At 38.8% G+C, this 17,962-nt stretch overlaps 1 protein-coding gene across 3 annotated transcripts in view; it reads left to right on the top strand.

The window, feature by feature from the left end:
* Nucleotides 1-203: 203 nt before the first annotated feature.
* The window catches only part of smarcad1a (SNF2 related chromatin remodeling ATPase with DExD box 1a), a 28,668-nt gene continuing 10,909 nt past the window's right edge, over nucleotides 204-17,962 (top strand). The window contains exons 1-12 of one of the 3 annotated variants that reach the window (XM_088433233.1): nucleotides 204-222; nucleotides 1,478-1,586; nucleotides 2,710-2,815; nucleotides 2,893-3,007; nucleotides 8,430-8,496; nucleotides 10,490-10,584; nucleotides 11,972-12,038; nucleotides 12,438-12,523; nucleotides 13,185-13,307; nucleotides 15,664-16,257; nucleotides 17,004-17,200; nucleotides 17,282-17,372. In XM_088433233.1, the coding sequence (XP_088289359.1) occupies nucleotides 1,499-1,586; nucleotides 2,710-2,815; nucleotides 2,893-3,007; nucleotides 8,430-8,496; nucleotides 10,490-10,584; nucleotides 11,972-12,038; nucleotides 12,438-12,523; nucleotides 13,185-13,307; nucleotides 15,664-16,257; nucleotides 17,004-17,200; nucleotides 17,282-17,372 (1,629 nt within the window). In that variant the 5' untranslated portion in view covers nucleotides 204-222; nucleotides 1,478-1,498. Of the gene's footprint in view, nucleotides 223-1,036; nucleotides 1,054-1,222; nucleotides 1,368-1,477; nucleotides 1,587-2,709; nucleotides 2,816-2,892; nucleotides 3,008-8,429; nucleotides 8,497-10,489; nucleotides 10,585-11,971; nucleotides 12,039-12,437; nucleotides 12,524-13,184; nucleotides 13,308-15,663; nucleotides 16,258-17,003; nucleotides 17,201-17,281; nucleotides 17,373-17,962 lie in introns of those variants that run through there. The other 2 variants (XM_088433242.1, XM_088433226.1) reach the window with 2 other exon arrangements.

The raw sequence follows: 17,962 nt of genomic DNA, 5'->3' as shown, positions 1-17,962 counted from the left end.
CATACAGACAACAAACGTTTCCTCATCACGCACGCCTGCGTCATTCAACGTTATATATTGTTACAGGGCTCAAACTAAACCCTTGTTTTTTTGTTTGTTTTTTTATTTATTGTTTTGCTTTGTCTTTTTTGCAAGACCCTACTTTTTATTTTCACGGGGACTTTGTCATCAGAGTATGACATCTAGTGGACAACAAACGTGACGCAACGAAGAAAAAATGTGGTGGGTGTTCCAATGAAATTATCTGAGCTCGAAAAATCGTCACAGTGATTTAACGTACACGGCTAAACTAAAAATACAACCGTACAAAGTAATTAGGGATAACAATTTTTTAATCACCTTACGGTTCTTAATTCTCGGTTAAGGACACTGAAAAAAGCGGATCTGAAATGCAAAGGAATGTAATTACTTACCTTATTTCATATGTGGCTTTTTTGGAGGGTGGGAGGCGCGTTATATTTTCGTATGTGATATTTAGTATGACCTATTAACACGTAACGTGCTCATACCCGAGAAAAACACAGAAATCTCAGGATGTTCCATGCGATTAAAAGTAGATGGTTGATTTCAATATTTTGTTTTTGAAACTCATTGGGAAATTTCAACTGTGTATGGTAATAACGTCACACAGCAAGATAGGTGTATGATTTAGTTACAGTCTGTCGAATAACTAAATTAGTGTAATCATAAACAAAGGTAGATGTTAAATTCTATTTATGTAAATTTTGTTTGGTCTGTGTTTTCATGGAAGTCATCCTTGTCTAGCGACAAATCGGTGAAGTCGGCGTCAGTTTTTTTTGTTTGTTTTTTTGCCTCCTCACCGCAATTCTGGTGTCATCTCGGAGCACAGATGTGCCTTCCAGACTTCCAGAGCACTTTGCTTTGGCCAATTGTCACTGAATGCAGCGTCAATGAGAGTTCACACACATCCGGTGTGTTTGGCCAATGAGAGGGCTCATTCGCCCCTTCGTTTGCATAGCACACAATATTCCACCCATGGAAACACAATTTGAGCTACCAAACAAACAGATCATAACGCAATAGATTCGAAATGTGTGTAATACTTTATTTTACTTGCGTATTATTTATATGAATTAACCAATCATACGAACAAATACGTAAATTCCGCCCATCCGCTCCTTTGGCCAATGACAGGGCTCAGCCGTATTGCAGCGCAGCCGCTTTAGCGGGAAACCGGTAGTATTCATTCGGCCTCCTCTTTCTCAAGCGGTTTCCTTTTGTAACGTAGCTACCATGCTACAAAACTATGACCGTGTTCCAGCCGGCACGTGCTGCCGTGTTTTAAAATATCTGACAACATTGTCTTTCTCGAATATCCCAGACTATTTTGAGACCTTTTGCTGTCGGTGCGTAGCCAAAAATATATATACATAAAAGTGAGCCTCGCGTTACCGGCTACCGGGAAAAAACTGACACGCTACAAAACGGAGTCAAACAAAAGGCTTCTCGTTTTCAGGCACGAGATAGCTGAGTCAACATGAGCCAATTCAATTTGGAACGTTTCCGTTTTCATAAGTCTTCAACGTCCAAAGGCGGCTTGGAGTCTGAGAAGGAGAACAAACCAGGTGAGTAAAGCTGACGTTTGGGGCGAGCTTTACCTGAGCTCTTCCAGACGTGTCAAGAATGCTACCATGAGCATTAGCGTGGTATGTACTTCATAGTCGCTGGTCATACACTTGCGCATCAACGTCGGTACTGTGGTTGTTCAGTGATTCGTGTAGACCCAGTCTACACTGCTTCAGCTTCAGCTTCATGAAGCTCTGCAGCTAAGTGATTTGCTCATTCTTCAAAGCTTCATTGTGCTTCACTTGCTCTATGGCGCTGCCAAGTGAAAGAAGCCCAAGAAGTCTACAGTGTGGCGAATTCTATGGCTATTTGTCGAAGAAAATGTCATGAATGTTCTTGAGTTTCTAAATGAACAAAATTCAGCAAGTGAGGGCAGTCCAAATGTGTGTGTGTTTTTTTTTTTAACTCGATCTACTATTCCAGCAGCCAACCTCCTGCAATCTGGGGGGGGGGGGGGGGGGGGGTCATGACCAATGACAACCTTATTACCAATGGTGGGTTGCCAATACAGCTCAGCACCAATGTAATGAATTCATAGAGATTTAAGTGATATGGCTAAACAAAAGCTAAAATGACCCAAGCAGCTTATCACATTTACTGGGCAGTAACTAAAAGGAATGCGGCCAGAAGTGCAATAAAATTAACTGGGAGAGTGTGAGGCCTGCCTATTTTCTCCATTATAGCAAAATAGCCAAATGTTGTGAAAGGGCCAGTCATTGCTTCAAAAATAAACTAGAAATCCTTCTTTTTTGTCCAGGTCCCATTGCAACTGTGGACACTGCTCAAAAAAAAAAAAAGCAGTAGCACACACAGATTCTCAAGTTAACAGACAAAATATTGCGATATATATCTTGTAAATGGCATATGACTAAACCAAGGTGATTGGTCATTACCTGAGCCCCAAGCAGTTATGTCATTTTCAATCGCCAGCAAAATAGTCTCCCTATGAGATGGATAATAATAGATGGCTTTTGCAACTTAATTTTTCACAAATGCAATATTAATCACATAACAGTGTTTAGATTTGTGGCCTTGCATTAAACATAGTTTTGTCGAGAAAACCCGGCATCATCGTTCAGTGCCGTTGTTTGACATTTTGTTGTTTTATCTCATGTTGTTTAGCAGCTCAAATGAAATCCACCAAGTCTTATGCCAGAGGAGTGGTTTTTGAAGATGATGATGATGACAACGAGCGCCTGAGGAAACCCTCCTTTTCGAGGAAATCTAGGTTGATGACATACATCTTTTTTTTTCTCGTGTTTCTGCTGTTAACTTACTTACCTTGCATTGTCTTCACCCTTCCAGCAATCATGTGGTCAAGCTACCTGCAACCGCTGATGAAAAAGCTGAAGAAAAAAGTCAAAAAGAGTCCAAACTCTCAGAGATGTTCCCTCATCTGTCACAGAAAAAACTCGCAGAGGTGAGTTATATCATCCTGTAATTAGGGATGGGCCAGTTTAAATTTTTGCAGGTTTTTTTATTTATTTATTTGCATTGTCAACACAAGCAATGAGTCATGACCCCCTCCTGTGGTTGGTGCAAGCAGTCAGAGAGCCTCACAACTGTCTACAAAGTCATCTGTTTTAGGATTGTGTGTGTACCACTGCATGCCAGAAGAAAAATATGCAAAATGCACTTTTAGGAATGGCCTCCATCGGAATCAATCCTTCAAATAGACAATGTCATATTTTCTTCGCTAAATTTAAGGTAGCATAGGGGTGTAATGACACATCTTCTGGCAGTACAAAACTGTCAGAGAAATCTCTAAAAGAAGATTAGGACCATGATTTTGGTAACACCGATCTTACACAATGGGCACACCGCAGGTTATGCAGAGACATGACAGCAAGAGAATGCAGATGATGACAGAAGCAATGGCTACAGCCACGCCCTTCCAATTGCCAAAGGAGTCCTGCAACCACTGCAGGAAGGGGTTTGTGCTCAACTCCCTCCATACTTAGAGTCCTCAGTCTGTACTCCCTGAGCAGTGTCAGTGTCTCTGACAACAAGCCATTAGACAAAGTGTGTAAAGGAATACACAACATTCACCTGATGGCAAAAGCTTGAACACACTACCCTTTTCTGCCAAAATCATGTGGAGTGCCTGTCTGTTTTGAATAGTCATGAGTGAAGTAGCATATAGTTGTGAGGCTGTGTGCGTAAAAGGTGCCTCCATGATATCAGTCTACGTGTATACTTTATGATTGAAATAATTGAGCAACTCGGTGTGTTTGTACAGTCACTGGAAATGCGAACCCGCTCCATTTGCTTTGTCAATCAATTTGTCTTTGTCAGGAAGTCTCCAGGGCATGCCAATCACATCAAAAATAGACTGAAGTTTGTCTGGTGATTGGGACTGGTGGTTTGTCAGTGTTGCGTTTGGACCTATGGGTGGAGTTCTCAACACTGAAACAAACGTAACGTTTATCACTGTTCCCGTGATGTCCGTCAAAAGCTGGAGGTTGCCAATGACGCTGGTGGGCAAACGCTGTCTGTGAGAGGTAGGCGTTGTTGGTCGTCCGGACACAAGGGTGCCGCCCAGCACCAAGCAGCATGCTGCTCGGAGGAGTGCTGGCGAACAGGTCATTCTCCTGAGAGGGGTGTGTTTACCACAAAAACCCTTTTCTCCCACTGGTATTTTGTTGGTCCACCGTCTGTGGGATAGAACACACTGGCCAGTCTTTGTGCTTATGCATCTCCCTTGTGCCAAACAGTCTTTTCATGTGAACTGGAAAAGAACATCCACTAGGTGGCTGGTCATGGGTTAAGTCTGGTAGTCCGTATGGTCCTCCATATACTATTTCAAATGGTGATAACAGTTTTCCTTCAGCGGAACAATTCTCATTCCTGTGGCCACAATAGGTATGCAATCTGGTCGCTGTCTCTTTATCGCTTGCATTGTTTTTATGAGTATGGCCTTGACTGTCCCATTTGTTCTTTCAACAAGCCCTTCTAATATTCAACAGTTCTCCAACTTTTGTAACAGCTTTTTTCACACAATGTAATCCATTGTCACTTCTAATTACTCTCGGAATGCCAAATGTCAGTATGATTTGATCACACAATGCTTTGACAACTGTCTTTGCATCACAATGGGCTGTTGGGAATAATTAAACGCACTTTAAGAATGCATCTAATATGACAAAACAATATTGCTTTCCTAATGCCTTATTTGATTCAATGTCATCCATATATATCATATGAAATGGTTCGGGTGGTTCTGGAAATTTGCCTCCATGTGGTCACAAATAAACTTGTGCATTATAGCAAAAACAGATATCACAACATTTACAAAAAACAAAAATAAAATTTGGAGTATAAAAGGTGAACCCATATGCAACTGGTCATACATATTCCCCCCTGTTGACACATGGCAAAGCTCATGTGTCAACTTTGCTGCTCATTCAACTCAAAACTTCTTCAACATCTTGTAATGCTCCTTTATTTAGCAAATTTTGCTGCTCCAGACCAATTCCTTCGAATAAAATTCATCTGGCCTCAGTTTCCCGCCATGCTTCTGCAACAAAACTGATGTCATGAATCCCTGTTTAGCGGTCACTCTTTGCTCAAATGGTTTGCTGTAATCCGGTAGTGCCAATACAGATGAATTAATTAATTCCAATTTCACACTCTCAAATAAATTGTCAGCTTTTTCCATAACTGGGATCAAACAGTGGCCTAGTCAATTCATAATAATTTTTGGAATCCATATGCTACAACAATTACTCAGCCTCAAAAATGACATCATTTGTCTTTTGGTCTGTGTTTTTGGGCCTTTGCAACGGCCTTCTTTTGTCTATCAATAACAATTCTGCCATCCTTATCTCGTTCTGCCAACCTTCTTCCATTTGTTTTCACTTGCCCAAAATCTTTCTTGCCACAACTCCAAAATTCTTATGCGTTCAATTTTGTCTTTCAACTCTCTCTTACAACCTTCTTTTCCTCTACCACAATTCCTGTTTTCAACACAATGCACTTCCCCTTCTCCATCACACCAGAATGTCTGTTTTCTTCCCTACATTCTTCGACCTTTCTTCTACTACTCCACTCTCAGCTGAATTGTCAATTTATCTAATCTCTGAGTGTTGTTCACTCACGTCTACATTTTTATTTGTAGTATAATTCCATTTAGCCTTGCATTTTTTCAGCTGCTGTCAATATGTTCAGCCTGTTTATCAATTGTCTACCATAATGCGATTTGTTTTTAGAAAACTTGCAAACTATACTATATCAAACAATTATCATATCAACTGGTTCATCCTCCTTTTGCACAGCTGAATCTATTTTACTGTAAAATCTGATACTATCATGCTAATCTCTCCAAACAATTATTACACTATAAGGCATCAATCTCCTACCTTCTTGATTCATGTTTTGTAAGGTGCCAGGCTTTCCTCCGCTTTTATGTACTTGTTTTTGAGCAGGGCCAGTATACAAAAATAATTCTGCCCTTTCTTCCTCCTTTTGTCTTAACATGCAGGGGTTGCTACTTGGATCATGAAATACAACTCCCTATCACATATCTATGCAATTTTCTATACAGGTGTGGTCCACCAGAGAAAGGTCACATTCCTGTTTTCAGAAAGTGGAGGTTAAATTCCAAAATAAGTCGCAGTTGCGGTAAAAAGGGAGGCGGAGGTCCCTGATTGCCACCCCTGCTCTCCGCGCCCCTGCCTTGTCCCATTATCTGCAATCCTGTCTATTTGGCGATTTTATTTTCTCTACAGGTCATTTAGTGGCTTGCTTTAAGTTTATGCTGATTGTGCACAGCCTAAATATGACCTTAATTTGACCTGTGTGTGAACGCCACCTGGTGTCACAGTGGGCTACTGGGCTTGCATTAAGTTAGTGTATACAGAAGTACTGCAATGAATGGCCCAATGTACCTGATGATTTTCAAATGGCTGTCATACCCAAGCCAGAATATTTCTTGTTACATTTAGAGAGGAAATTGAGGAGGGGAAGGGTGAGGTTTTTGGCCATGGCATTGTGTGCAGTGCGAGAGCAAGAGAGTGTGGCAGACAGACGACACCTCGCTCTCCCTCCATTGAGTTGTCTCCGCCCCGTCCGCTATTATTGTTTTGTTTTTTCCAACCTGCAACCGTCTATTTGAATGCAGAATTGTGACTTTCGTCGCTTGTGTGTTCGTGCGAGTCGGATTCATGCGGTCTTTTCGACAATTGCATGACAAATGCTCGGATATGGATTGGATTCAGGACCACATATCTGAGTGGCTCATGTCACATTTGAGAAAAAAAAATGATTCTACAGGGTCAAGCGAAATGATCTGACACATTTCAGGGTTAATAAAAGACAAATGAAGTATAGAAAATATTTTTGTTTTCAAAAAGTACATATAATACAATTTTTTCATGTCTTTTTGTTTAGTGCCACTATTTTTGTTTCTTTTTCAGTTGATGCCATGTATTGGATTTGTGAACATCGCGCTTTCATTGTGGAAACGTTCATCAAAACAAAAAAATCTGTAACTGCAACACAACGAGCATTCCGTTTGCACTTGATACTTAGTAGACATGATCCCGTACCAGCTCATAACACGATCTTGTTATGGGTTACCAGCTTCAGAGCTACTGGATCTGCATTGAAACGAAACTCAACAGGCAGGCCTCGCACTGCCAGAACTCTAGAAAATGTGGCAGCGATAAGAGCTTCAGTTCAACAGAATGGCGTTATGTGTACTTTTCGGAAATAAAAACACTTTTTTGTTTCTTTTCTTGATTTCTCTTTTATTAAACCTACAAATGTGTCAGATCATTTTGCCTGACCCTGTTGTATGTCGTTCACACTGCCATTCAAAGATCAAGCAAAAAAAAATAAAAAAATCTGAACCGGGTATCTTCTCGCTGCTGTGTGAACGGATCCATAAAGACGTCAAGGAATTCAAGCTATTCTCTCCATAATGCACATCTGTTGATGGAAAGTCTTTGCAGGTCATAAAGCAATGTTCACATCATAAAGTTGTCAAATACCAAGATATAGAGCTGTTTTTTTTTTCTAAGTTTTACTTGGATCTAAAATCTAAGCGTATTTTGGTTTGAATAAGGTTATTTCGTTATAGGATATTATTCCTTAAGTGTTGCTGAGTAGTTTGAATGACCAGTATGCATTTACATAGCACAATTAAAAGATAAAAACATTGCATTTGAATGGGTTTCCCAATTTTCACTGGTACAATCATCCAGAATGTCCATATTTACAATACATTTAGAAAACCAACAAATTATTGTAAATGAATAATTACTTTCTAAAGTCACTGCCGCAACAAAAACATGAAAGGTAGGTTTAGTGTTTTTTTTTTTTTTTTTTTTTTTTTTTTTGGTCCTCCATAACACATGATGGCTATGTTAGGTGTCCACCCGCTTTCTTCCAGTTAAGAGTATGTCCTTCAACCTAACTTCCAATAGAAGTTTTTGAATGTAAATGATTTGAGGACTGGCAAGCTTGTTCCCAACCGGTCACATTTTATGAAGTTTGTGTGTGCTAAATGTTTGGGGAACTTACGTAGTCTCGGGTAGTTTAACATTAAAGACAAGCTTAATTCAATGTAAAAATAAATATGTCAAATACTGGAATACATTTTACAGCATTTTATTGCATTAATGTCATTCCATTAAACTGCAATATTTTTGCTCAAGGTTGTCAAGGTTATTGTCCAAGTATGACACCGGCCCATGCCCGAGTGGCCTGATCCCAAGCATAATTATGTTTGCAAACGTAACATGTACTTAATACACTTTTACCTCCTGTCTAACAATGAATAACTGAAAGGTGCATTTGTAACTGAATGTATAACTGAAAGGTGCATTTCATTGTAATCGCAGGTTGCTGGGAGTACGAGTACACTGGATGGAGCTGTTGCGACATGTCTGCTGATTTCTGATGATGAAGGTATGGATAGAGCTGCACATAAACCCCACTTTTATTTACATCTACTGTATGTGTCTACAATATACTGTGTTTTCCCACCATTGTTTTGACACATGACACATAAGTGCATTTTAGTTCTCAAAAATGAGGAAACAAAAGACTTGGGCGGGTGGACAGTGTAAAGCTGAAAGATTTAAGGCAAAAAGTCAAAATGTAATTTTTCTGACACTGCGATTTTCAGTTTGGGCTTTGTTTTTACAACTCAAGCTTGATTGCAGTAAATAATTATTTAAATGTACCGTATTTTTCCAAGAACAAGTTGACCTCGCTTTTAAGTCAACCCCCTCTTTAGTGGTCACATGACTAGTGGTTACATAGATAATGGGTGTCCAATTATGTGTGTTATTAAAATGAAAAAATTACTGTACATTTAGACAGATTTCTTCATCATATACTAGCTCATGTCGTCAAGCCAACCTCTTAAATTTATCGAAGCACCCAGCTGAAGCGTTGAAATCTAGAGGTAGACCTACGTGCTGTGTCCTTTCACCTGCGTTGTCTTTGGATGGCGCACTCACAAAATTGCAAATAATGATGCTGGCCTTACCAAACAGCGGCGAGAAAGTTTTACACTGGCAAGCTATACTTTACAGCACAGCCAATTGGGGAGCGGGACTATGCATGTGAGGGATTCTGACCAATGGGAGAGCAGGATACTGGTGCAGTGGTATGGTATGGTTGCGGGAATTTGTTTTTTTTTTTCTTGAAGCATGCAAGTTATCGCTCATATATTGAAACTGTTCTCACAGTAAGAGGCAAAAAATTGGCCAAATTTTTACTTAACTGAATATTTTGTGTCCAGAAGCAATCGTATCTAAAGTTTCTACTGTGTGTGTGCGTGTGTGCGTGTGTGTGTGTGTGTGCGCACACACACACACTCATATATATATATATATATATATATATATATATATATATATATATATATATATATATATACACATACACACACAGGTACATAAGCATTTTCAGCCTTTTAAATGACATGATATTACTTATATTGCATTCAAATTAATGTTATTCAAACACAGATATGTGGGGAAAATTGGTGACAAGTCGACCCCCCTAATATGGAGGTTGAAAATGAGGAAAACAATCTTGACCTGTACTCTGAGAAATGCTGTATGTCTGTTGACAACAAAAAGTCATTGCATCATACCCCCTGCAACTGAGCCGTACCTCATCGAATCATAATCGATGAGTCACCATAATGAGTAATCACTGACTAATCATGTTATTTCACTTTCATATCAAACAGTCCCTGAATCATTATACAGCTCACATATCGAAAACTGAATCAAGGCGTCATTTGTAGAAAAATGCACACCCTTAATTAACAGCCTTAGAAACATCAGATTGCATCATTACATCTCCCCTTTATCAAAACTGTGTCAGGTTCAGGTTCATTTGTTCAACACTTCAGCTCATGCATAAAGGGAGCGAAGAGGAACCGGCCAAGGTAAATTCCAACGTGCTCTGCCAGCCTCTCCGAACACTCTCTCTTTATTTGATTCAGAGGTCCCTAAATACATGAAGGTTCCAGCCCTAAAAAGGTGTAAGTGCATCAATGGAAAAGACTATGGCTGGAACCTAGTGTATTTGTCCTTCTAAGTGCGAGCATGTGGGTGAAAAATGAGTACATGTATGATAAAACATCATGCGTAGCAAGACATTCTGCAAAAATTTTTGTCTAAGATATTTTGAAAATCAAAGCTGTAAGTGTCATCTGTCTGCAGTAGCGCGCTAGCAGTCAGGCTTGAGCTCCTGCTTGAAACAAAACAACAAAACATTTTCTCTTTGCAAGCAGTGCACTCATTCTGACAGCAAAGCATTTCTTCATTGCAAGCCGTTATATTTCTTAGCAAATGTATAATCACTATATTTACAATTATCCAACACTATGTTTTTATTAGTCAACAGTATTGTTTTTTTTCTTTCTGTTTTTTTCTTTTAGACACTGATGGTGTCAAGAAGAGAAAGCAGGACGTGTCTAACAGTTCACTGGAGTGTAAGGATGCTCAACTTCAACAACGGAGGATACAATCAGAGGTGAGATAATAAAGCCTCCTGTTATTATTACAGTGGACCCCCAGGTTACTGGCTTAAGTTTTTTTTCACATTACCATCTAGTATACTGAGTTTTTTCATCCACTCTTTAAGGCATTTAGCCCGATTTTCGATTAACATCAACAACTTTCTCGACCTGTGGATTTGGTTGTGTTTGTTGTTTGCCTCCCTCTTGAGGCGTTTTTAGGTAGTTGCTCTTATTTTCTGTTGGCATCAAACTGCATCCGCTGCAACGCGTCACTACAATGCTCGTATTCTATTGGTCGGCATCTCGACTCCCTAAGATACTGGTCTTCTATTGGTGCATCTTCAGTGCATCCATCTCTCCACATTGGTTGCAAAACAAAACATAATTTTGACATAATTTAAATAAACACTAAATGAACTGCTTACAGCAGTTCTATTTTGCGTCCATGTGCTATTTAATGGAAATGTTCTAATTGCTGCTGTGGCTGTGAGTCCTTGCCACAGTGCTCAGGAGTGTTCCATTCCATAGCACATACGTACACATAGTATTAATAATGTAAATATGTATAAGTCAAATAAGATCTTGTTTAAAAGTTTGTCACATGTAAATTTGTAATGTATATATTTATCCATGTATGATTCTATATATGAATTATGCGCAATGTGTTTACTGTATATGTTCAATACAATACTCAATCAAACAAAGGAAGACAAAAGAAAATGCTATCAATGATTTGATTGAGTCTGAAGTACTATTTTACTCTGTAGTTTTCCGTCAGTGTTATGTTGAATATATGTTGGTGCTAAACATGCAGGAATGTGGAATTTTAATGAAGGAATTTTAATGAAGGTAGGATGTTGCTATAAGCAGGCAGTTCATAAAAATAAATAAATAATAACAATAATAATAAAACTTTCGTATAACATATTTCTGCATTAATATCTCATGTTACAACCTGAGAATTTTAGTCCGGTGTGGCTTAGCAGTGACATTTTTTTTCCCCACAATTTTTTCTGCTGTGGCTTTTATACAAGTGTGTCTTATAATTTGTAATTCTGAAAGTCCGGTCAACTCATTTCAGCCCATCTGGGTCATGTCAGTGCAGCAACAATAGCTGCTCGCCTCTGTTATTGCCATTTTTTACTGAGTTACTGTTTTACAAACGTAGGATGGGCACATTATACTTGGCCTGTATATCCAGTTGCCACGTATTGAGTGAGTTATGACAATGATCTAAATTGCATTCCAATTTTTACAGAACTACATTTTTAAAAGCCTCCATTAAAAGTTTAATGACGTGTTTTTATTGTATTGCTCCTTTATGATTATTTTCTTAATTGTTTGCAACCTAGATAAATAGAGTTTATTGTATAACGGTAGTATATTGTTCTATATTCACAGGTTGATGGAAATACAAACACACAGCATGGAGCTGTTGATGGATATCTGCTGATTTCTGATGATGACGGTATGAACTGAGTACAAGTTGAGCCCAACTTACACAACACATCAATCATATTTGTGTATCATATTTCATGTGATACACAATGAAAGCTGCACACTGCACTTGCCCGTAAGACAGATAGAAAAAAGTAACCGGGTTTGCCAGATTTAGACGGTGACAACTGTGACTTTTAACATTGCAGTAATGTATATTGCCAATCCAGTTATCGAACCATGCCTACTGTACTCTAATTTCCAAATTGTTTGAGTAGGCGCCCTGAGAGCCAAGCTATTTCTTTTTTCAAGTAGCTCACAAGTTAATTTTTCATAATAAAGTATATTCGTCTAAAGACAGCTATTAAAGCAATTTGATTGGTCAACGCTGTTTGATTTTTTTTTTATATATATATTTATATTTTTTCAGAGACAGATTATGTTCATAAGAGAAAGCAGTACAGCTCACTGCAGAGCGGTGAGACTCAACCCACCAAAAGGAGGAAAAAATCAAATGTGAGTGATGATGATTGTTGTGATACCTTGAGCACTGTCTGATATCGATCCAATACAACATGGTTTTATTTATTTTTAGGACCAAATCAGAATCATAACATTTTAAAATCGTTGCATCCTTGAATTGTGTATTGAATTTTTTTGTGTTTTTGTTTTTTTTTTATGAGACATGTACACCAAAAATAAATCAATTGCATGTTCCTGATGATAAGTTCTCTCTTTAAATTTAATTAACCAAATAATTTGGACTTTAGAGAACTATTTTATGCTGTTGCATGCAAGTAGAAGTAGAAGTAATAAGAAAAAGCTAGAGTTGTACCATAACAGATCAAATCATGATCCCACTAAACCAAAAAATTCTAAACATTGCATTACCGTAATTCCCCAATATAAGATGCACCAGTGCATAGGACGCACCCTTAATTTTGAGGTAAAAACCGTTTATAGAATCCCCCATACTTTTGGCCTTCATTTTGGGGAAAAAAAGGGTGTCCAATATTTGAAATGATGGTAATTTCTTGCATCCATTCACGAATTGCATGGGATTTAATGGGTTTTTTTTTCATTTTTCCAGAGAGACGCATACACAATTACACCCCAACTGTTTTGTCTTTTACACTGACAATTGCACTCTTTCCCTCACTGTTTTTAAAATCAAAAGGTGTCTGAAGATGTAGTTGAAGTTATTGATGTCACTGAGTATGAAAGAGACAAACCAAGTTGGAAGAAGCAGGAAGTGATGGTCAAAAGTCTACAGAAGAAGTTCCCGAATCAGGACAAGGAGGTAAAAATAACATATATTTTTTAATTGTCTTGATACACAGTGAAATCACTAACATTGATTATCCATACACAATACTAGTCAATGGGAATATAACTATTCAACTTTGTGGGTGAACTATTGACATCATAACACCTTTGATGTAAACCCTTCTGCATTGCTGCAACTAAAGAGCCAAACATAGAAGTTGAAGTGTTGTGTACTGAAATGTGGCACACGACACAAAAACCACAAATATACACAGGAAAAATTGTACTGTACTAATGATTGCAGAAGCATGGCCCAAAATCCCAACGTCTTAGTGGTACCCACAAATAAATCGACTGAATGAATTAAAGAAAGAGAAATTATTATCAGGCTTCTGCAAGCTTCATGATGAGCTGATTGTTTGAATCAAATTAGTCGGTTAGTTTTGAATCATCAAAAACATGTTGGATAGATGCGCTCAAGGAGCAAAATTGGTGACGCCTTAAAGGGACAACTGGTAAGATTTAGACAGTTTTTCATTACGGACAGCAGGAAGTGCTGCAATTACCTTTGTCCGTAGCTATAACAGACATGGCAGCCTCCGGAGAAGTGTCACCCCCCATGTAATATATTTGAATGATAACTTATATTTAAAAGGTGTTTGTCGTTAAGAACACATTTATTTGCAAGTTTTTTATATTTATTATCATTTAATTCATTCCTTTTTAATGAAAAACGGTCTAAATTGAAGGAATCTAGAAAAAGCTTCTTGCCTTAAACTAGTTCCTAGCGTGTTCGTTTTTGTTGAAAGATCGCCCATACCACAACATAGTGAAACAATTGATTTAATCCAGACAGAGTGGGAAAGTACACGAGGCCTCGGGCCAGTCCTGCCACGGGTCGGAGCAGAAAATGGCAACCTTTCACCTTCAACATTCAGTTCTTATACCCTTCCGGGGCATCTAGTCCCACTGTGGATTGCAAGTGTGTGTGTGTGTGCGTGCACGTGCGTGCGTGCCTGTCGGTGTGTGCGTGTGTGTGCGTGCATGTGCGTGCACGTGCGTGCATGTGCGTGCACGTGCGTGCATGTGCGTGCACGTGCGTGCACGTGCGTGCTGTGTGCGTGCGCGGGGGTCTGTTTGCGTGGGGATGGTGTCTTCAAAAGTCTTTGTTCTGTTGGCCATTCTTTGAAGTGGGAGGAAGTCTGAGCACCATAAAACCCTGACTGATATCTTCTCTTGAAGGCCACACCTAGCCTTTTGTTCCTGGTGTAATGTTGGTCGGGGGATGCCATCTGTTCCTTTTGGAGGTGCCGACTTGTCCCCACTTCCCCTGGGCCAGGACCATATCTGCTTTATACTGACATTACATCGTTTCAATCTTTATTAGAATAACACAGTTCCATGTACACACTATTTTATTGATATATTGAATTAGAAAAATATGAATTTCCTTCAAAATCTTACACATTAATCCTTTAAAGGACCGTTTCCACCAGCGTTATCTACTCTACTCAGTTCTACTCAACTTGACAAAATCACAGTCTCCACCAAAAAATCTACCCAGCTCTACTTAACCCGATCCCCTTTTTAAGTTGACATAAGATGCAAAGCTACACACAACTAGGCCTGGGACGGTATCAGATTCTGATGGTATGTTCACCTTGAGCAAACATATCACGGTACTGAAATTACAGCTCTAAAAAGTATAATTTTAGAATCTTTATTTCAAAATAGCCATTTTTCTACATAATGAAAACTAAAATAAAGACATATCTGACTATTTGTTGCAATAATAAACATTTACTATGCTGAATTAAAATAAATATGTAAATAAAATCAAACTATTCAGTGAGCAAAACGGGATTTTATTAATATGCATAGAAAAATAACGTGATTTGCTCACCAATAAACGTATGAATTCATTTTTTCTGATTGAACGCAACCAATTCAAACCAAAAATGCGAGTATAAAAATACAGAACAATAACATTTTTTTAAAAAACGATTTGAATTAAGCAACCATCAAGTGGTCAACAACAGGTTTTTTGTTTTTGTTTTTTCTAAATCACATTAATGATTGATGTGATCAAGTAAATAAAAACAGATCAATGTTTTATAGGTTTTCCTTCCAGTTAAAGTGTTTAAGATATTGCTCTAATAAAGTGCAAATTCAATTTTTTTTTCAACTTTCAGATAAACATTGTAACTTTTGCAACTTAGATTTGTCAGATACCATCCATATAATGACAATAAAATAATTCCATTCTATGCAAGACCTGGGGTATGTGCTCACCCCCCACCATTTGTTTATTTATTTTTTTTTTTTTAGAAAATTGATGCATGGTCGATTGTGTTTTGATGCTAAGCTCACTGAAGTCCGACCTTTTGTAGGAGCTGCGTTCAGTGCTTCAGGAACACAACTGGGATGACGCAGAGGCTCGGCATGCTCTCCAATTGTTCTCTGGCCCAGGTCACAAAACAATTCCTTCAATTCATGTGAGTGACAGTGATGACAGTTCAAACGCGACAGTGGACAGCGAGGACTATTCAGCTGAAGAAGAGGAGAAAATTCCCAACGCCACCCTCTCCACGTGGATTACAAAAGACTGCGTCTCCTCCTCTTTAAAGAAAACCATCTCTTGCCACAAGCCATCCTGCTCCTCCTCTTCGTCCTCCTCAGCCACACAAATGCTGTCTAAGTTTGCCAGTGGGACCAGTCTAGCCAAAAAGCGGGCGAAAGAGAGAAAACATAAAGCCCGCACCGCTCAAGAGTACTTGAGCTCCGACGATTACGACGAAGAGGATGCGGAGAGCAGCGACTCTGACAATTATGATGATGCGTTGACAAATGGAGGAGTGAAGGGAGAGGTCCTCAAGTTCTTTCAAGAGGCCACCGTTGATGAGCTGACACTCATTTCTGGGTGCTCTGTTAAAAAAGCCAATAAGATCATTGAGCTGCGACCCTTTAAAAACTGGCTGAGCTTGGTGAGGAATTTTGCACTTGTTTTGCCAAATGCAGAGACCACAATAAATTAGAAGAACTTAAGAAAAAGTAATAATCTTACTTGTTCAATTTAAAAAGTAAAACTTACACACAGCAAAATTTGCAATTTGTCCTTGTCATTTTGATGATCTTACAAATCGTAAATATGCCAAATTCCTCTCAAGGAATTTCAATCTTACGCTAGAAGCAATGATACGTAATCTGAAAAGTGTTTTCCTATTTGTATCATGAATCAATGAGGTTTAATTTTTTTAAAGGGACAACTGAAATAAAAAACTTTTGGGGGATTATTTTTAATGGATTGATATCTGCCTATTTATAGGTGTATACAAGCATTGTGCATATTTTGAAGTTTATCTACAGCATGACAGGAAATGGAAATGCATAATGTAACCTTTGGTCAAACGATCTGTTTTGAAACTCAAAAAGAGTAAAGATGGGGTCCTAAAAAAGTAACTGTATTGTAGAGAAGTGCCTGTTCACTATCGTAGTTCAATGTAACAATGTAAGGGCATTTAATGCAAAAGGCACTGCAGAAGTTAATTTCTATCAAATATCCCGTTGACATTAAGTTGTTTATCAGCCGTAAAAAAACATTTTAAAAGATTTTTAAATCTACTCTTTTACACAGTATGTGTGTGAAACATGATACTAGTTGAACATTGGAGGCAAAGTCTCATGTTTTCTCGCCACCATCCTTCCTTTTTTTTTTTTTTTGACTCTCAAGACCAGTCAAATGCATCGGAACAATGGGCTGTCTGAGGACCTGCTGCTGGGCTGCAAAACTGTTCTAAAGGAGCGCACTATTATTCGGGGACTCATGTCCAAATGTGAGACCATTTCCTCTAAGATGGTTCAGCAGGTCACGGACATGATGACTGCTGGCACGGGGGAAATACTACAGCCTAGCCTCCTCAATAGCAAGTGAGTGACATGCAGTTTAGATGTTCTGAATGTCATCTCATTGGGTTGTCAGACCTCATTCGGATCACATTTCTCTTCCAGGCTCCAGCTGAAGCCCTATCAAGTCATTGGTTTAAAATGGTTGCTTCTCCTGCACGAACACAACCTGAGTGGTATCCTTGCGGATGAGATGGTGAGGCACAAACCATAAACGAGGCAAGTAGTCTAGCCCAGTGGTTCTTAACCTGGGTTCGATCGAACCCTAGGGGTTCGGTGAGTCGGTCTCAGGGGTTCGGTGGAGCCTCTGCCGCAGAGGTCCACCCCTCAGTCTAAAAAATCATTTTATTTTTTACTAAAGAAGGGTTCGGTGAATGAGCATATGAAACTGGTGGGGTTCGGTGCCTCCAACAAGGTTAAGAACCACTGGTCTAGCCAATACTAGCGCAGTGTTGACCCATGTAACTTAGGAAAATTTGCCTCACTATCTTTTCAAAGGAGATCCTACTGATTTATTGCAGATTAAAACATGACATTGTGAATGGTGAAATATTGCTACGTTGGTCTAGTCTGAAGTCTTAACATGCAGTTCTTCCAGGGCCAGCTGACCTGGATATGTACTGTAATTGTAAGGACCAGTGCTCATGTAGTTGTCAACAACTACAGTCACTGGAATGACTATATACTGTAGTTATATAGGATGTTTTACAGTTTTATATGAGTAGCTTGTGTCCACACAGTGTCAAGGCCAATCATCGCTTTTGTTATACTGAATTGAATAAATGC

The sequence above is a fragment of the Hippichthys cyanospilos genome, chromosome 1 (genome assembly GCF_059441005.1).
Source record: "Hippichthys cyanospilos isolate Australia breed blue-spotted pipefish chromosome 1, RoL_Hcya_1.0, whole genome shotgun sequence".
NCBI classification, from domain to species: Eukaryota; Metazoa; Chordata; class Actinopteri; order Syngnathiformes; family Syngnathidae; genus Hippichthys; species Hippichthys cyanospilos.
Note: the sequence above shows the minus strand (reverse complement) of the source record. Positions and strands in the feature narration are given on the sequence as shown.